Here is a 21,217-nt window from a genome sequence, read left to right as displayed (position 1 = left end):
ACCTTCTCTTCTGGATTTTTTTCTTCTTGCAGAAAGTCAGAAACATGGCCCTGGATGATGTCGTGATCCTGAATGTGGACACCAACACCCTGGAAACCCCCTTCGATGACCTCCAGAGCCTCCCAAACGACGTGGTAGGTCATGAGCTCGCGAGGGTCTAACTTCTGTGAGCTCCTGCAAAGGAAATGAATGTGACTTTGGGGAATGGGGAAGGAGGGGAAATAGCTAGGGTTTTCCTGTGACCTGAGAACTGCAGTTTGTTTCTCCATTGAAACTTTTGTCTCAGTGTAGAAAGTTAGAAGGTGGCCAGGCATGGTGGCTCACACCTGTAATCCCAGCACTTTGGGAGGCCGAGGCGGGTGGATCACCTGAGGTCAGGAGTTCGAGACCAGCCTGGGCAACATGGTGAAACTCTGTTTCTACTAAAAATACAAAAATTAGCCAGGCATAGTGGTGCATGCCTGTAATCCCAGCTACTCGGGAGCTGAGGCAGGAGAATCACTTGAACCCAGGAGGTGAAGGTTGCATTGAGCTGAGATTGTGCCACTGCACTCCAGCCTGGGTGACAGAGCGAGACTCCATCTCAAAAAAATAAAAAAGAAAGGCTGGGCACAGTGGCTCACGCCTGTAATCCCAGCACTTTGGAAGGCCAAGGCGGGCAGATCATAAGATCAGGAAAGTGAGACCATCCTGGCTAACATGGTGAAACACAGTCTCTACTAAAAATACAAAAATTAACTGAGTGTGGTGGCATGTGCCTGTAGTCCTAGCTACTCAGGAGGCTGAGGCAGGAGAATTGCTTGAACCCAGGAGGCAGAGGTTGTAGTGAGCTGAGATTGCGCCACTGCACTCCAGTCTGGGCGACAGAGCAAGACTCCATCTCAAAAAAAACCAAAAACAAACAAAAAGAAAAAAAGAAAGTCAGAAGGTGGTTTATTTCTTGAGTCTATTTTGACTTGAACTTTCATCAGAAAGACTGTGAAGTGACCTTAGTGTCTAGACCTCTCCTCTTCCTGTGGGAGTCTGAGTGTCTCACCACCTCTCCCCAGCACATTGCCACCTCTAGAGATCAGGGCAGCTCCCTCCAAGTAACACCACAGAAGGCAGCTGGTGGGGTTTTCAGTGTGAACAATTTGGGGTACTTCAAACCTACATTTTTTTCCTAGACCATCTAGAACATGGTAGAGTATCGGGTGGCAGTGCTGTCAGTGTGGCTGTGCACCCTCCGCATTGCACTTTGTTGCCTCAGGTCTACACAGAATGTGGGTTCTATTGAGCAAAAAGTAGCTGGCTGCCACATTTGCCATGCTAACATCTGCCTATACACCTGTCTTCTGTTGCTACTTGGAGCTTCCCTGTAGGCAGCTGTGTGAGGTAGACCCATTCTCCCCTTGTCCGTGCCAGTGAGGATTGGGCCTCACCGGCAAGTGTGGTTTTGATGTTTCTGCTTTGGCCTCCGTCGCCCTGCCTGCAAGAAGATCTATCGAGTTATCCTGACTTTCAGAGTGAAAGGGGTTGTTGTTCCTGGCCATGTGGTGCTCATATGTGTCCTGGTCGGGGAAGTGTTTTACCTGGTGGGCATTGGTGCACCATCACTGCCAGAAGCCCCAGTGGTACCCTGTGGGTAGCTGTTCTGAAAGGATTGCTATTTGTTGATGAATGTCTTGCAGGAGAATTTCTTTCCTTTTTTTTTTTGAAACAGTGTCTGGTTCTGTCACCCAGGCCTGAGTGCAGTGGCACTATCTTAGCTCACTGCAGCCTCTGCCTCCTGGGCTCAACTGATCCTCCTACCTCAGCCTCCGGAGTAGCTGGGACTGTAGGCACATGCCGCCACGCCCAGCTACGTTTTGTAGAGACGGAGTCTTGCTGTGTTGCCCAGGCTGGTCTCATACTCCTGGGCTCAAGCAATCTACCCATCTCAGCCTCCCAAAGTGCTGGGATTACAAGCACGAGACACTGTGCCCAGCCGTAAAAGGATTTCAAACTTCTCTCCACCTAACTCACTGTGAGATTTTGGGGGAGTCATTAGTGCCCTACAGCAGTGCTCCACTTATAATTCAACAATGGCTGCCATTCACTGGCTCACTGCACTGAGCTCCCATCATTGACCTCTCATTTACTCTTCATGCCACTCTGAGGATGGTCTTTTCCTTACTCCCGCTTGACCCACAGAGCTAGAGAGAGGAGGAGCCAAGGCGTGAACTCAACCCCATGGGTCTACAGAGCCCTTGTGGCCCCTCTGCCCTACTAGGTGTCTTCTGCATTTAGCATGTCATCCATCCTGAATGACAGTGTTGTAGCCCTTTGGAACAGGTGATCTCTCCTTTCTACAGAGAGGAGAGAACCTCAGAGAGCACATGCCTTGCCTGAAATCCTGTAGGTGATTAGGGGCACAGCTGAGATTGGACCCCCAGTCTGTGCTGCCTCTACTCTGTGTACCCCGCCTCCCTCTGAGGCAGCAAGAGATGACAGAACTTCGGAAAAATTAAAGTGTCAGACAGGCATGAGGACCTGTGAGGTGTGAGAATCATGTCAGGACAGGGTAGTACATGGTTGGTACCTTAGGGCCTACTAGCTATAATTTGAGTTCTTTTGGTGCAAGGAATCTGAGGCTCCCATCCCTGTTACCTTTCAGTGGACAAGCACCTCTTGAAGCCATGGATATCTCAGGTGTGGACCAGGCAAATGCCTAGTGAATGTGGGAAGTGAACCTGAGGTCTGTCAGGTGCAGGAAATGGCCAAGGGCCCTGGGGCAGCATGAGATGAGTGACTGGCAGCTCGGAAACCATGGAGTGGACTAACTGGTCCCATCTGCACTGCTTTGACCCTGTGCTGGCACTGAGCAGCAAAGAGAAAGCAGATCTTCAAAGATTATATGTCAGTAAAGGAAACAGATATGTCAATTACATATCTATTACAGTATAGCATAATAGAGACCACGGGGAAATAGGAATCGGGCACAGAAGGGCCCAGGAGAGAGAGTAACAAAATTTTGGGGAGGATAATGGAGTCTTTCTGAAGATGGCAAATTCCAAGATGCCTTTTAAATGACAAAATGAGGTAGCCTCAGGGGACCAAAGTAACTTGGGTGAGTTATTTTCCCTCTCTGAGCCTCAGTTTTCCACATTAAAAGAGGAGTACCAGGCCTGCTCTGAGGATTATTATGGCAAACAGCTATGGTAATGATTATCAAATGCTTGGCACAGTGCTTGCGTGTTGTCAGCATTCAAGAAATGGTACCTGCATTTGTTTTTAATAAAATTGTTGCTGATAATTATAGGCAAGGTTGGAGGACAGTTAATAACCTCCATGTCCTGACAGTCTCAGCCTGCACAAATGGGACCTCCTATATGCAAGCTGGTTTGTAACAGGGTTGAGAATGTTCTACAGCAGTGGTTTCCAGCTTGGGCCTCTATACTCATTAAGGATTCTGAAGATTGTAATGGGGGGAGATGTGGTCTGTAAGGTATTTATTGTATTTCAGTGGAATTCACAGCTTTGATTCTGTGATGCTACATGAGCTATCAAGAGGAGAAATCATGCCCTGCCTGTGTTTGTGTCCCCTGCATTTAGCATAGGACCTGGTAATTTTAGTGTATCAGCCTATCCATCGTTGACCTTAAAATCTCCCCTTTGGCCAAAGTTGTGTGTTTACTCTGACAGATTCTGCTTCTTAAACATTTGGTAAATCCACATCCTCTTCCTTATCCCTCCTAAACCCCACCTAATCTAAGCTTTTATTTTCCTCCTGCATTATTACCAGCAGACTCAAGACTTACTCATCTGACTCGAGCCTCATCCCTCCAATCTTTCCTCCTCATGCCTCAGAGTGACCTTTCTAAAAACATAAACTCCATTTCCCACCTAACTAAAACTATTCCGTCAGTGAATGTAATTTTTCAAAAAAAACATTTAAGGACAAAAAAATTCTCCTGTAACTTCCCATTACCTAGAGATTCAAGGCAACTTCCCTTTGTTGGCTTTGAAATCAAACAGACCTGTTTTCACATCCTGGCTTCCTCACTTCATGTCCATGTAATCTTGGGCAAAATTACTTAAGCTCTCTAAGACTTAATTTCCATATAAGGTTGTTTGAGAATTAAATGTAATATATATAATATATTTAAAACATATATCCTATCAGCACAATCGATAGTAGCTGATGATGATGAATTACGGATGTGAATTATGATCCTCAGGGCATTCAGCCCTCCTTCATGATACCCCCCTGTTTTTGTTTCTCCATAGCTGTAGTTCTCTCTCTCCTCCCTGCTTTAAACTCTGTACTGTAGGTTTTTAGAACTGTTAATGGTTGTCCCAAATTTACATGTTGTTTCGTAACTTCATACTTTGTATACAGCGTTTCTTTTGTCCCACTGTCTTACCTCATCTATTAATCTCTTACTCATTCTCCAAGACCTGTTCTCAAGTATTTAATCACACACACACACAAACACATGCACACACACACACACACACAGAATCTTTTGACCTTCACGTAGATTTGACCATATCTTTCTCTATGTCCCCACAGCCCCTTGTGTACCTTGTGTAATTGTACTGATTTATTGCCCATTTCCCTTTTACTTGTCAGTTTTTTGGGGGAGCAGTAATTGAGTTTTATTCATCTTTGTTTTCCAAGAATCTAGCAGCCACTGAATAGATAGATGGAAGGATGGAAGGCACATATGGATTGGGTTATTATGGTAGATGAAATCTTGTAAAACATGGCATCTATGCTGGAAACTTTATTAAAAGAGGCTTGGGGCCAGACATGGTGGCTCATGCCTGTAATCCCAGCATTTTGGGAGTCTCAGGCAGAAGAATTGCTTGAGGCCAAGAATTCAAGTTTGCAGTGAGCTGTGATTGCACCACTGCTCTCCAGCCATGATAGAATAATTGGAACTGGATTAATCCTCCCACAATTAACAATTAAAACTCTGGACAAATATGAAAACAGCTGTTTTCACATGTTGGACAACAGACAAGATTGTTACCCCTGAGTGAAAGGAGGCCAGTGAGGCGAGACCTACTATCCCACTGGCTTTCTGCCTTGAGGCATTTTCTGGATACTGGTACTAGAAGGGGAATCCCCAGCAAAGCACAACAGTTTTGGGGAGCTGAAAGGTTAAAGAACAGTTTGAAGGGGAGATGGTTTAAATTTGCAGGTGAGAGTATCAGATAGGAGGGAGCTACTCAGCCGAAGAGCTCCAGAAACCTGAATTGACAAACCTACTGAAGACTAATCTGCCCATATATAGGGTAAAACTCCTGACAGGAAACTATAAGATGAACAGTTCTCAGAGCGCACACAAGTCTAGGAATCCTGCAGGTTCTGACCAACCAGAGCCAGAGATCTTGTTGGTCATTCAGGACAATGATAAGAGACACCAGTAGGGCATGACTTAATAGTACATCTAAATTAGCTATAAAGATCATTTTAGCCCTGCCCTTAAAGAGCTTAAAATTAAGCTTTGAGAGGCACAAGAGAGGGCTTTAGGGGTCTTAAAATGTGCCGGATTTTAATCTGAGTGCCAATTACATGGGGGTGAATTCATCAAGCTGAGCACCAGTGGTGTGTGCATTTTTATGTGTGTATGTTAAACTTCAATAAAAAGTTTTAAACAAACCTATTTCTTTTTAAAGAAGTCTTTAAAAGATCAATCTGATGTGCAAGAAATCTAATCTCGTGTCAAAATAAACTTCAACCCTCTTTAAAAGAAGGCAATACAATCCAATATTTGATAGCATAACATTCACAGTATCTAACATCTTATTTAAAAAGTGCAAGACATGTTAAGAATGAGGAAAACGTCACCCCTAACAAGAGGAAAATTAGTCAATAGAAACAGACTCAGAAGTGACAGATACGATAGAACTAGCAGATAAAGACTAAAGTAGATTTTGTGAAGACTGTAAGTATGTTCATGAATTTAAAGGAAGACCTGATTAAATGAAGGGAGAAATGGAAGATATTTAAAAATGAAAGGGAACATCTGTAAGCAACAAATACACCTAGAATGAAAAAAAAAATCACTTATGGGATTAAGAGGATATGAGATACCACTGAATAAAACATCAGTGAATTTGAAGATATAGCAATAAAAACTTCTCAATATGAAGCCAAGAAAGAAAAAAGACTGGAAAAAGTTAACAAAACTCAGTGATCCTATAGCATAATATCAAGAGGGCTAACATACTTGCAACTGGAGTCCCAGAAGGTAAGGAAGGTGAGGAAAGACAGAAAAAATATTTTAAAAGATTATAGCTGATTTTTTTTCAATTTTGATGAAATTATACTCAGAGCTCCAAGAAGCTCAATAAACCTGAAACACAATGGACCCAAATAAAACCACACAAAGATACATTTTGATTAATTGCTAAAAACCAAGAAAAGCTTAAATTAGCCAGAGAGAAAAAGGTATGAGAAGTAATTATAGCAGACTTATTGCCAGAGACCATTTAGGGCAGAAGACAATGGAATGACATTTTTAAAGTAATGAAAGATAATTTTTATCAACCCAGAATTCTATATCCAGTGAAAATATCCTTCAAGAATGAAAGCACTGAGGCAGGTGGATCACCTGAGGTCAGGAGTTCAAGACCAGCCTGGCCAATGTAGTGAAACCCCATCTCTACAAAAATACAAATATTAGCCAGTCATGATGGCGGGTGCCTGTAATCCCAGCTACTCAGGAGGCTGAGGTGGCAGAATCACTTGAACCCAGGAGGCAGAGGTTTCAGTGAGCCGAGATTTCACCGCTGCACTCCAGCCTGGGAAACAGAGCTAGAATCCATCTCAAAAAAAAACAAAAAAAAAGGCAAAACTAGGACTTTTTCAAACAGATACAAAATGGGAGAAATCATTGTCAGCAGACCTGCACTACAAGAAATGTTAAAAGAAGTTCTTCAGGGGGGAAAAATGATGTTATAGGGAAATCTGAACTGTAATGAAGTGAAGAGAACCACAGATAGTAAATATATGGGTACATGTAAGAAACTTATTTTCTCATTTGTAATTTCTAAAAAAGTTAATTGAGTATTTCAAGTAAAAATAATACCAGTGGAGGTATTCTGCTGGTAATAATACCTGTAGGGGGTGGAGAATAGAAGTATTCTGTTTAAAGGTCTTTATGTTGCCTGTATACAAAAACTGGCATAATATTATTTGAAGGTAGACTGTATTAAGTTAGAGACTTATGTTGTAAACCTTACAAGGGCCACTAAGGGAGGAAAAAATAAGACAGAGATATATAACTAATAAGCCAGTATTGAAGGTCCAAAACATTTTGTGGGGAAAGAGTAAACATGACAACAGATGGAACAAATAGAAAAGTTAGCAAGATAATAGATTTATTCAACTATGTTGGTTTTTACATTAAACATACATTGTCTAGACAGTCCAATTTACAGAGATTATTATATAAAAAAGCAAGACCCAATTGTATAATTTCTATAAGAATTCTACTTTAAATGTGAAGAGTCAAATAGATGAAAAGTAAAAGGATAGAAAAGATATACCAGCCAAATGCTGATCAAAAGAGAGTTGAGGGGCAGAAAAACATATCATCCTTATAGAAGTATACCAAATAATATTTGTAAATACTGTCCTGTCCAGGAGAAGGGGCTTAATCGCCCCTTGACCCTACTTGGGTGTGGGCTAGAATGTATTTATTCCTAAAAAACAGTGTGTGTGAAGAGAAAAAGAGCAACTTTAGTGGAGAAACTGGCAGACACTACCTTAACCAAATGATCAATTTTAACATCACCAGTGGTGTCATGTGGATATCATATAACCACTGATGTGATGTAATGAGGATATTTCACCTCTATGGTATTCTTTCCAAAAATCCACTCTAATCATGCAGAAACTTCTGAGAAACTCAAATTTGGGAACATTCTGCAACAGGGGTCTCCAACCCCTGGGCTGTGGATTGGTGCCAGTTCATGGCCTGTTCGGAACCCAGCTGTACAGTAGGAGGTGAGCAGCGAGTGAGTATGACCATCTGAGCACTCTAGCTCCTGTCAGATCAGCAGCGGCATTAGATTCTCAAAGGACCGTGAACCCTGTTGTGAACGTTGTATGCAAGGGATGTAGGTTGTGTGCTCCTTATGAGAATCTAATGCCTGATGATCTGAGGTGGAACAGTTTCATCCCAAAACCATCCACCCTTGCACCTCTCCACCACCCCCACCAGTTCATGAAAAGATTGTCTTCCATGAAACTGGTCCCTGGTGCCAAAAAGGTTGTGGGACTGCTGTTCTACAAAATATCTTACCAGCATTTCTCACAACTGTCAAGGTCATAACAAAGGAAAGACAAACTGTTCTAAACCAGAGGAGACTAAGGAGACATGACAACTAAATGCAAGGTAGGATCCTGGATTGGATCTTGGGATAGAAAAATGACATGAATGGAAAACTGGTGAAATCACAATAAAGTCGGGAGTTTAGTTAATACTAATGTGCCAGTTAGTTTCTTAGTTTTGACAAATGTATGGTGGTAATCTAAGATATGCAAGCTTGTCCAACCCACCCCACTTTGTTGTTGTGGCTGTTCTGTTTTGTTTTAGGCTTCTAGCAGCCTGAAGCCATAGCTTTTAGTTTCTCTCTCTAGTGATAAGTGGAAAGGAGGGATGAAGAGGCTTTGCCGGCCCAACCAGAAACAAACTAAGAACCCATGACTGCATTCTCTCCCTTCAACACCCCTGTTTAGGGGAAACTGAAACTGGGTAAGGAGAATATGGGTCCTCTTTGTACTGTCTTTGTAACTTTTCTGTAAATCTAAAAATATTTCAAAATGAAAGTTCGTTTTAGAAAAAGAAGGGAGTATTATGAATAACTTTATGTCTACAATTTTGACAAATTGGGTAAAATGAACAAATTCCTTGAATTACGGAAAGTGACTCAAGAAGAAATAGAAAAATGGCACTATTTCTATTAAAGAATTTTGAATCTGTTAAACTTTCCCGCAAAGAAAACTCTAGGCCCAGAGAGCCTCCCTGGTTAATTCTATCATATATTTAAGAAGAACTAATACAATCTTATCACCAACTTTTTCAAAAAACAGAGGTAAAAGGAAGATGTCTCACCTTATTTTATGAGGTCAGCTTTACTGCAACTTGAAAACCAGATAAATAATTTACAAAAAAAAAAAAAAAAGGAAACTACAGACCAATATAGATGCAAAAATCTTTAACAAAATATTATCAAATTGAATCCAGCAATATATATTTTAAAGATGCGAATACAGGTTGGCTAAATATTTGAAAAACCATGTAATCTATTATATCAATAAACTGAAAAGGAAAATAATAACAAGATATATGCAAAAAAAAATTTTAGGAAAAATTCGGCAGTATTCATGATAAGAACTCCTAGAAAATGAAGTATTCTCACTGTGATAGAGAGCATCTAGAAAAGACCTACAGCTCACATCATACTTAATGGTGAAAGACTGATTTCTTTCCCCCTGAGAATGAAAAAAAGGTATCTGCTCTTCTTATTTCCATTCAACATTGTACTGGAGGTTCCCACCAGTTCAAGACGGGGAAAAGAGGTAAAGCCTTAATGATTAGAAAGAAGTGAAATTCTCTTTATTCAGACAACTTGATGGTGTATATGGAAAATTCTAAGGAGTCTCATAAATGAATTTAGCAAGGGTGCAGGATAAAGTCAGTATACAAAAATCAAATGTATTTCTATATACTAGTAACAAGCAATTGAAAATGAGATTTTTTTAAGTACCATTTAAAATAGCATACAAAACACAAAATACTTAGGAATAAATTTAAGAAAATATGTTGAAGATTTGTATCCTGAAAGCTATGAAACATTTCTGAGAAAAAATTTAAAAGACCTAAATAAATGGAGAGCTATTCCATGTTTTGGATTGGAAGACTCAATATTTTTTTACTCAATATTTTTAAGATGTTAATTTTCCCTAAATTGATCTATAGATTCAATATAATCCCAACCCAAATTCCAGATGGCTTTTTTTTTGGTAAACTTGACAAGCTGATTCTAAAATGTATGTGAATATGCAAAAGATCTAGAATAGCCAAAACAATGTTGAAAGAGAAGAATAAAGTTGTAAGACTTATATTACCTGTTTGCAAGACTCACTATAAAGTTACAGTAATCAAGACAGTGTAGAAAGACATATAAATCAGTAGAACAAAATTAAGAGTCCAGAATTAGACCTACACATAAGTGGTCAATTGATTTTTCAACAAATATGCTAAAGTAATTCAAAAGGGAAAGAAGAGGGATCTTTTTTTCCAACAAATGTGCTGGAACAACTGGATATCTATATGGAAAAAAAAGAAGCCTTGACTTTTACCTCATGCAAATATTAGCTCAAAATAGATTGTAGACCTAAAAATAGAAGCAAAAACAATCAAATGACTAGAAAAAAAATATGAGAGGGAATCCTCATGAATTGGGGGTAGGCAAAAATTTCTTAGGACATAAAAAGCACACATCATAAATTAAAAAGTGATAAATTGGACGTCATGAAAGGTAAAAACTTATGCTCCCCAAAAGCATCATTTAAAAAAATGAAGAAGCAAGCCACAGACAAAATGAGATAAAATATTCTTAACACTTATACCTAAAAAAGGACTTTTATCCGCTGGGCGCGGTGGCTCACGCTTGTAATCCCAGCACTTTGGGAGGCCGAGGGGGGCGGATCACGAGGTCAGGAGATGGAGACCACGGTGAAACCCCGTCTCTACTAAAAATACAAACAATTAGCCGGGCGTGGTGGCGGACGCCTGTAGTCCCAGCTACTGGGAGAGGCTGAGGCAGGAGAATGGCGTGAACCCGGGAGGCGGAGCTTGCAGTGAGCCGAGATCGCGCCACTGCACTCCAGCCTGGGCGACAGAGTGAGACTCCGTCTCCAAAAAAAAAAAAAAGGACTTTTATCCAAAATATATTTAAAAATTCCAAAACTCAATAGCAAGAAGATAGCTCAATTAAAATGGGTAAAATATTTGAAGAAACACATCACAAAAAGATATTAAAATAGCCAATACGCACATGAAAAGATACTCTGCATCATTAGTCATGAGGGTACGAATTAATGTCACAACAAGGTTCCACCGTATACCCACTGGTACGGCTAAAATAAAAAGGCTGAATTTCTTATAGATGTATATTTTAAACATATGTTTACCGTATGACCAAGCAATCCCACACCTAGGTATTTGCCCAAGAAAATGAAAACTTATGTATGTGTATGTTTTTAGCAACCCAAACCGGAAACAATACAGACGTCCCCCAACTGGTTAATATATAAACAATCAGTGGTACACCCATAAAATAGAAGGCTACTCCACAATCAAGAAGAAGAAGCTAACTACTGATCTATTCCACAAAATGGATGAATCTCAACTACATTAGAAGTGACAGAATCCATTTATTTGACATTCTGGAACAGGCAAAACTATAAAGCTAGAAATACCTGAGTGGTTGCCAGGACTAAAAGTGGAACAAGGGAAATTTGGGGGATGATGGACCGTCTGTATCTTGATTGTGGTGATAGATATATGACTACATGCATCTTTCAAAATTCTTAGAACTATTCACTAAAGATGGTGAATCTTAAGGTATGTCAATTATACCTCAATAAACCTGACTTTAAAATTATGTAAACACTGGCAACACCAAGTATTGTCAAAGATGTGGAAGCATTTATGTGGAGCTTTCATCACTGCTGTTGGGAGTACAATACGGTACAACCACTTTGGAAAACAGTTTGTCAATATCTCATGAAGTTAAACTTACGCCTACCATACAACCCAACAATCGCACACCTGGCTGTTCACCCAAGAGAAATGAAACTATATCCAAACAGGCTTGTACATGAATGTTTATGGCAGCTCTATTCATAGAGAACAATAACTGAAAGTAACCGAAATGTCTATGAAGTGGTAGATGGATAAATAAACAATGTATTATATCCCTCATGTTTATATATTTACTCAGTATTCTGTAGTAACAAACGTTTGATACACCAAGCAACGTGAATGAATCGTAATTCACACTGAGCAAAAGAAGCCAGACACACGGCACTGTAGGATTTCATTTATGTAAAATAGAAGAGAGAAAGCTAGTCTATAGTGGGTGAAAGCAGATCAGTGGTTGCCTTGGGCTGGGGTGGAGGAGGCAGGGCCTGACTGCCAGGGGGCACCAACCAACCTTTTGTGGTGAAGAAACTGTTCTGTTTCTTGATTGTGGGGGTGGATACACACGTGTTCATATTGGTCAAAACTCACTGGACTGTGCTTTTTAAGTGTATGCATTCTATTATATATCAGTTATGACTTAGTTAATTTTTTAAAGTAGCAGCCTTGGAAATTAATTTTAAAGGTGGAGTTCCAATATTAAGTAGCTTTCAGAACAACTGCTGATTTTTAGATGATTTATGTACATGAGCAAAGGGTAACTTTGGAGGCAGGATGGCTCGGCTTTGTGCTAGATGCCTAGACAATTTAGTCTCAAATGTATAATCTTGTCTGAGTTAGCTTTTTTTCACCCTAGAAAAAAAAATGAGGTTGGCAAGGTTAATGCCTTATACCTTGCTATGTTCCATGAAAGTTGCTAATGTAGTGTTTTCACTGACAATATTGCATTGTTCCCTAGCTGTGGATTTTGGAGGAAAAATATGGCAAGAATACTCCTTCTTTTAGATCTAAAGGCCTGTTTACAGACTTCATGTTTATCTCAAGCCCTGGCCTTCTCCACTCCATATTTCTTCAAAGGCCCAGAACCCTCAGACTCTCGAGATATTCTACAAGGCTTGTAGGAACTGGTGTGTGATCTTTCCCTGTGACTCAACAATGCATTTGATTCCAGAAGCGAGGGACTAGGCCTTTTTGTGGACTTGATACTTCTGCCCTGTTAATGCATTTTTGTTAGTATTTTCTGATAGAGTGTTTATTCATTCAGCAGGCATTTCCTGAGTACCTACTATGTGCTAGGCTTTATATTGGGTATAATGAGTATGGAGGTGATTAAGACATAATCTTTATTCTCAGTGAGATCCCAGGCTGGTTAGTAGAAGAGCTAATGCAGGCTGGACTGCCAGTCTTGCCCCCACTTCTCCAGTCCCAGTCCATCCTCCAGGCTATAAACAAAGGTGTATTACAGAGCATGGAGACCACTCCCCAACTGAAAACCTTTAGTGGCGCCTCATTTTTCTCTTGGTGAAATTCAGGCTCCATAATATGGGCCTTTGTAATCCACTTTCTGCCCATCTCTCCTACCTCATCTCTTGCCATTGCTTTTCTACTCATTTATACTTTTTACTGACAGCTTTGCTTCCATACACAGGAGACTCTGGATGTTTCTAGTTCAGAGTCTTCCAAATGGGCAGATCTATAGCCACTTCAGGTATGGAGATTATTTGTTCATTATTCATTTAGCCAAAGTTTTTTGGGTGTATGCTCAGTGTATTGAGCCATGGGGACATGGAAACATGTGAGAAACAGTCATCCTTCCTGGAAAGGAGCGTTGAGCACACTGGGGGATGAGAATTGAATGCATGGAGGTTGGAGGTGTGAACCAGGAATTAACAGTTTATTACAGCTAGAACACAGGGTGTGTGATTGGGAGGGACAAAAGATGAGACCCAAATAGACAGGAGGGACCAGATTGGGAATGGTCACAAAAACAAGTTTGGACTTCAAGTTTGGGGCAGTGGGGCATCTACTAAGATGATTAAGCCAGCGAATGATGTGATAAAATTCATGCTACCAGGAGTCCCAGACTAAGGGTCGAGTGTTGGATCCCACCTCTTGCTGCTTTGCTGGTTGCTAGAATCTGACCAAAGCTTTCCCCCACCCCACATCTACTGATACTGGACTTGGGGTCAGGGGACAGTGTGCTAGAGAGAATTCTTAGTATCACCTGTGACCAGCATCCAGTCATTCATCCCTTGTGCTTTTAAGGAGTTGTTTGTCCATCCCTGTTCTGTCTTGGGCCACTCGGCGACACTGTCTATGCTGTGACTTGTAAATTTCATTCATTCAGGAAGGGAGCATCGTGATCCAGTGAGCCTTGCCCTAAGCGTGTGTGTATGATTTGTCAACAATCGAGGATTTTATGGGAGTTTATGGGACTTCATTAAAGATGCTGGAGCAGGAGCACTGTGGGACATCAGAAGAGACCTCAGCAATAAACCACAATTCCAAGCTTTGGAATGCAGTAAATGTTTAAGAGACTTCCTTCCTTTCATTACTGAATTTTACTTTACTTTTATACCAGTAAAGAGTTGTGTTTTATTGGTTGAAATTTCTTGATTCTGTTTTTCCCAGGTCTGTTTAAAAGCTACATTTTATCTTTGAGGATGTTTGGCTCGTGGTGGAGGAAATGCTGCCAGCGAATTCAATTAACTGGCAGAGCTCACAGATATTGTACACGGATTTCTTTTTTTCTTCTTTTTCACAACTGCTACATAAACACAGCTGGGTTTAATATTTGTCGTAACAAAGATTTAACTTGAATCATTTTACCCCGGGTAATTAATGCTTGGAATCTTGGCTACTTTTTCGTTCGTTTGTAATCCTCTGCATTTCTTTACTCTAGCTATCTAGATAATGAAGTGTGCTCCTCTAGGTCTTTGCCCTGCCTTAAAACTGCTTAATATTTGGCCGTTCCCACTAGAGAGCAGATGCTTTTCTTTGCAAGAATTGAATTTCTGTCAGCTCTTTTATGCATCATGTGTTTGGAACTGTAAGTGGATCAAGTTGTTCATCACAGCGGGGACACTGTGAAACACATCTATTATACACACTTCCCACCCCCCTTCCTGTTTTTTTTTTTTCCTCCCCTGAGGAGGTGGAGATGCCCGGATCCCCTTGGGAGATATCTCACTCTGTGTGGATGTATCCATGTGATCCACCATGAATCCGGCCTGGCCACATCCCTAAGCAGGGAAATCTATATCCATTCAGCCCAGGATTGTGGCTGAGACAAACCCTACTTTTATCTTTGTAAACACCAAGCTCTTCATTAACTCCCAAATACACACCAAGTTTGGGTCACTAAATAAATCCACTAGGCTCAGCATAATGAGTGACATTTCAGTAATTGATGCCCTAGAAAATGTTAATTGTGGACCCATGATTCTTTTCGATGCTAAAATAAAGGCTTGGGTAGTTTTGGCTTTGGAGTTGAGCTAGCGCAGAAGAATAGTCACCATCAATTAGGCCCCACTGTGTGCCAGGCACTGTGCTAGGGGATTTGAAAATCTTGACATTTAATCTACACAAGAATACTGCAAAAAAAAAAAAAAAAAGGAAGGGAGGGTACTTTATCCCCTTTTTATAGATGAAGAAAAAGGGCTAAGTAACTTGCCTAGAGGCATCCAGATAATAGCCAGGGACAGAGCCAGAATTTGAACTCAGGTCTGTCTGAGCCCAGAGTAAATCCATATACTGTAAAGTGTGGTCCCCTCATGCCTAGAGTTCACTGGAATATATTCATCGGTTGATCAATCAAGACATTGATTTATTATACATGTTTATGACATGCTGCCATTGCTCCGAGTTGTCTCATTCCATGTCAGGTCTGAAGTTCGGTTGGCATTTGCGAACACCTTTGTATTCATCTACATCTGAACTCCTGGTAGTGACTGGAATAGTTTTAGTTTTGCTTTTCTCTCAAAACTCAGTGCAAATACAACCCAACTGCCCCAAGCAACCTACTGTTTTCTTAGAGTTTTGTGAATTTCAATTTCTAGCTGTGAACTGATGGTTAAAATTTCTAAACCTCTATGGTTTAGTTTGTTAACACGGCTTTAGGGAAGCAGGCATCTTGGTGGCATTCCTGCTGTGATATGCTCATCTTTTGGGCCTCAGATAGTGGCTCTGAGGGCAGAGGTGCATTTTGGTTCATTTTTAATATATGTCATTCAATTTGCCAGAATCATTGTGGGACATTCACATGTCTGACTGAGATACTGCTGATCTGTAGAATTAATTATAGTTAAATGGAAAGGTGGCTTTTGCTCATGAAGAAAGTCGTTAGTCTCTTGATAAACATTTTTAATTATGATTAACTTTAGTCTTCCTCCAAATACTTTCCATTAGAAAAGGCATTAATGTTCTGGCTCATTAGAAATAGAGCAATCCTCTTATTTGTGGTTTGCAGTCCATTTTGTTCTTGAAAGATATTGGTCATTTTTTTTAAAAAAATTGGTGGATGTTGTGTTGTAAAAAACATATAAGTTTCCTTTTGCAAGTGCACATCAGCTTTTTCAAAGGTAACTTACACTTTAATTTTGTGTGTTGTGTTTGCAAGAGAATGCTTCTTGGTTTATTCATGTTGACAACTGAAAAGCCTTAGACCTAATTAAAAGAATTTCCATGAGCACCTTTACTGAACCATTTCATTACGCGGCACTGCACAGATTGCATCGTGAAACATGGTGATAGTTTAAATCTGACCTTTAAACCTGAACTGCCAGAAGTATGGGGAGAAAACCCTTCTTTGAAAACACTCGCTGGATAGATACATGTGTGTGTATGTGTATGCATACATGCATGCACATATTTAGTTAGAAGCAATCTTTTTGTGGAATGACCACCTAATAATATAAATACATATTTACTTTGAGCTCAGATCTTGTAGTCTCCTGTAGCTTGGGTAGGATTTTCTAGCTACATTAATTGTGTGTGTGTGTGTGTGTGTGTGTGTGTACACGCATGTGTAGTGTGTTAAAGCTAAATTGTTGTAAAAGGAAAACAAAGATAATTTCACGTACTCTGGGCCAACAAAGTATTTGGAGGAAGGTAAGATTTACAAATAGAAAAACACAAAAGTCTTCACTACTGTGTGTTTCAGTTTCAAATGGTGAGATACTCAGATTCATCTCATGGGGAGAGGGCTGGAGTGTATATGTGTGGGCAAGACTCCTCCTGAGCTTTATTTGGCAGATAGTGGAAACAGGCCTTTTTTGGTTTTGTTTTAAAATTGCACTTTTTTACTCCAAGGATGTCATTCTAAGGATTTGATAGCTTATTCATGGGGTGCTCAGCAGAGCTACTATAGCACATAACGAAGTAGCCATTCACATAATGATAATTGATGCTTTTGTCTGACAAAAAGCTGCCTAGAATTCTAACTCTTGCCACTAACTTTCTGACGTATACACAGCCCACAAGTTGTCAGGGGAGAGGGAGGGAGCAGAGACCCAGGCTCGTAGGGTCATAGCCAGCTCCAGCATGGAGCTCCACATAAATAGCACAGCCCTCACTCCCCCATGGAGAACCAGGATCTTTGAGGGGAAAATGGGATGCAGAAGAAGCAATTAAAGCCAACTGAGGTCAAGGTATAACCATATTCTCAAGAAAGAAACAGAAAAGCAAGGAATGAGAGGAAACAATAATGGAGATATATTAAATCAGGGAAAAAATAAACCAGTACCATGGACATATCTAATTTGGTGGTCTAAGAAACCCTGGCAGCAGTGAGAATCAATGGACTAGCACAGACTCCGGAGTAAGACAGACTTGGACTTGACTTTGGCTTCCGCCCTTGCCTTACTGTCAGTGTGATGTGGAACTGGGTCTCGCTTTCCTCATCTGTGTAGTGGGGATAGCTGTGCCTACCTAGGCCATTTGTTCTGAAATTTTAATACAATACTGGATATGAAAATACTTGTCATGTCATTTGGGAACTAGTAGGGTGCTTGATAAATACTAGTTTCTATTCCTTTCTCCTGATAAATTTCTTGTTCTTACAGAAACTATTCCTGGGAAAGAGACTAAGGTGTTATTGCTTTGACATATTAAGACTTTTTGTTTTGAATTTGAGGCAAGAACTAAGGAAGGCATAGGTAGATACGCTTATGTAATGGAAATGACAATTTGCCATTTCTCATTGCCAATGTGAAAGTGGCAGAAAGAGCCAATGTTTTTGTGCCCCTGAGGATTGGAAAACAAGTCACTAATCCCTTCTCCCCTCTCCAGATGCACACATTCCCTATGGGATTTTAGAAAAAAGCCTTGATGCCTACTTTATCCAGGTAAGGAAGAATTAATCAACTTGCCTTAGTCCTTAAAGGGGGAAGGAAAATGTGACTCTGTTGCCCCTCCACACCTGCTGCTGTGTGTCTAATTTGTAATAACAATAAAAATCTTTCAACTCCAACTGTGACACCCAGCAGTTAATGCAACTCCCAGGAAAGAGAAGCAGTACCTGCACAGACCAACTTGAGCCAGGCTTTTAGAACTGCACCTCTCAATGAGGTGCGCCAGCACTGAGGATGGACATGGTTCCTGCCTTCCTAGACTGGTCAGTCTAATAGAAGAGACAGACATTAGGCCGGGCACGGTGGCTCACGCCTGTAATCCCAGCACTTTGGGAGGCCAGTGGGGATGGATCACTTGAGGTCAGGAGTTTGAGACCAGCCTGGCCAACATGGTGAAACTCTATCTCTACTAAAAATACAAAAATTAGCTGGGCATGGTGGCACATGCCTGTAATCCCAGCTACTCAGGGGGCTGAGGCAGGAGAATTGCTTGAACCCAGGAAGCGGAGGTTGCAGTGAGCCAAGATGGTGCCACTGCACTCCAGCCTGGGCAACAGAGTGAGACTCCATCTGGAAAAAAAAAAAAAAAAAAAGACAGACATTAATTGGATCCTTGCAGAAATGCATCATTATACATTGTTGTGTGTCCCTAAATGAAAGACACAGTGAGAGTGTATAATAGGGGAACCTTAGTCTAGCCTCAGCAGTTCAACTGAGGAAGTGATATTTGAACTGAGACCTGAAGGATGAGTAGTAGTCAACCTAGGGCCCTGTGTTGTCCAATATGGTAGCCACTATTCACACATGGCTATTTAAATTCAAATGGATTGAAATGAAATAGAATAAAAGTTTCAGCTTCTCAGTCACACCAGCCACATTTCAAGTGCTCAGTAGTAGCTAGCATATTGGATGGCATTGGATAGAAGATATATTATTTCCATCACTGCAGAAAGTTCTGTTGGAAAATGCAGAATTCTAGGCAGGGGGGCAATGGTGGGTGAGAGCACCCTACACTGGAAATAACCTATGCAAAGGTCCTGGGGTAAGGGGGAGGCCAGTGGGACTGGAGCCCGGTGCAGGTGACTAAAGCCACAAAGGAGGACGCAAGAGCCTCTCATCTCAAAGAGACTGGCCAAATCAAACGGGGCCTTGCAGGCCAGGCGAGGGCTTTAGTCTTTTTCTCCAGAGCAGTGGAGAAGAGCTGAGAAATCTTAAGGTGCCAGCATTGATGGAAAGAGATAGATAGGATTGTCTTAGAGGTGAACACTCAGTAGTCTGCCATTCACTCCCAGGCCCCAAAAGTTTCAACCAAGTGATAAAGGAAAAACACTCTACTTGTTGAGCACTAATGTGTATTAAAAGGGTATTTTCATTCTCCTGGGGAGAAAGACATGTAAACTGCTGGTATATAAAGGGCTAAAGAATAGGATGATGGTTTATACAACGTGAGAACCCCTTCTGAAGTAGTAGTAAGCTAACTTGTAGCCGATTTGTAGGGGCTAAACTAGAAGTCCTTGGGAGACGGGCCCTCCCTCCTCTGCAGTTCCGTTTCCAGCACATCTCCAGCGTGGGACCTGCAAAGATTAGGAATCAACAAAGGAATAGGCCATCGTGCCCTGAGAAAGAGCTATTTGTTCTGACAGAAAGTTGAAGGCTTGTATTTTTTAATAAAAAGTTTGTTAGAGAATATGATAAAGAATATCCCAGGTTTAGGAATGGGTTTTGAGGCCTTTGAAATCAAATAGAAGACAAAAGTGCAAATGGAGCTTGAGCCAAGCCCATAACAGGCCTTAAATATTGTGCTAAGGAATTTAGACTTTATTATATTCACAGTAGGGAGCCACTAAAAATTTTAGAGGTAATGACATGATATAACCTCTTGTTTTAGGAAGGTAATTCAATGCAAAGGATGAATTAGACTAGGAAGAGAATAGAGGAAGAGATACCAGCTCAAAGGCTGTTGCAATAGTACTGGTAAAAGATGAATCTAAACTAAAAAAAAAAAAAAGCCAGGCACTCTGCTACATCCATTCTTCATTTTATATCCATTATATTTTACTCCTCACAATGTATACATGTTGTACATACTTCATTTTACAGCCAAAGAACTAAAGCTCAGAAAGGTTAAAGTAGGGAAGCCAGGTCCAGGGAAGCCAATCTTAGACCTAGGCTTCTGTGATTCAAACTCTATGCTTTACTGCCTGAAGAGTGCAGTGGGGACAGAGGAGTAGATGAAGCCAGGGGACCTGAGAGGTTGAGAACAGTGACCAGTGAAAGGAGGAACAGGGATACAGGGTCGGGTGAAGGCGGGGCAGGGGCAATACTGTGTGTGTTACTGGATGTGGTAAGTTTGTGGTTGTATAAGACCGGTCTCCTTGTTCCCTCTGACTCATTCAGCATGCAGATGTTCATTTCTCCTGCCGTTGTGGTTGTGTCTTCTCAATGGCATTCTACAGAAGGGGAATGAATATCACTTTCTCTTCCCATCCTTTCCAACAGAGACCAGTTTCTTCTAATGATCCATCACTAAAGAATGTGATCCTAGACTTTCCTCCAAGCAGAGAGGCTCAGCCACTGAAAATGGCTTTCACAATGTCAAGCACTTGCTCGTTCATTCTTTCATTCGGCAGAAAGTGCTGCATGAGTACACTGAGTCAAGAACTGTGCTGGCTACTGGCCCTCAGTCCATCAGGAAAGGAGGTAGAAACTGCAGCTCACCATGGAACCACCTGCTCGGTCCAAGGAGGCCCAGACTTAGTGGTCAGGGCAGGCTTCACAGATGGGGGGACATCTGGATTCCCTCTTTCCCTTAACCCAAGGCAATGGGTAATTTGATTATTAAAGAAAAATACCTCATTTTAATTCTTTATTATAAAAGTAACATATGCTTTTTATAAAGGATAATCAAAACAATCAAGTGTGTAAAATAGAAAGTGAAAGCATCCTTGCATGGTTAAAGTTTGGTAATGTAGCATTTTAGATTTTTACTGCATATATATTTATATATAATTTTTAAATGGTTCATGCTGTATGTGTTACTCTGCAACCTGCATGTTTTTCCCGACTCGACAGTATTTCACGGACATCTTTTTGTGTCACTTTGTAGAGTACTGCCATGTCCTTTTTAGCAGCTATGTGATATTTCCTGGTGAGGATGTGGAATAATGTATTTCAGAGGCC

General features: G+C 40.9%; 1 protein-coding gene across 6 annotated transcripts in view; it reads left to right on the top strand.

Moving 5' to 3' along the window:
• The window catches only part of DENND1A (DENN domain containing 1A), a 544,738-nt gene that overhangs the window by 341,638 nt on the left and 181,883 nt on the right, over nt 1-21,217 (top strand). For all 6 annotated transcript variants that reach the window (XM_030817797.1, XM_012509181.2, XM_030817794.1 and 3 more), the window contains one exon: nt 33-134. In XM_030817797.1, the coding sequence (XP_030673657.1) occupies nt 33-134 (102 nt within the window). The remainder of the gene's footprint in view (nt 1-32; nt 135-21,217) is intronic.

The sequence above is a fragment of the Nomascus leucogenys genome, chromosome 8 (genome assembly GCF_006542625.1).
Source record: "Nomascus leucogenys isolate Asia chromosome 8, Asia_NLE_v1, whole genome shotgun sequence".
In the NCBI taxonomy this organism is placed as follows: Eukaryota; Metazoa; Chordata; class Mammalia; order Primates; family Hylobatidae; genus Nomascus; species Nomascus leucogenys.
The sequence above is the reverse complement of the archived record's forward strand: the minus strand, read 5'-3'. Positions and strand labels throughout refer to the sequence as shown.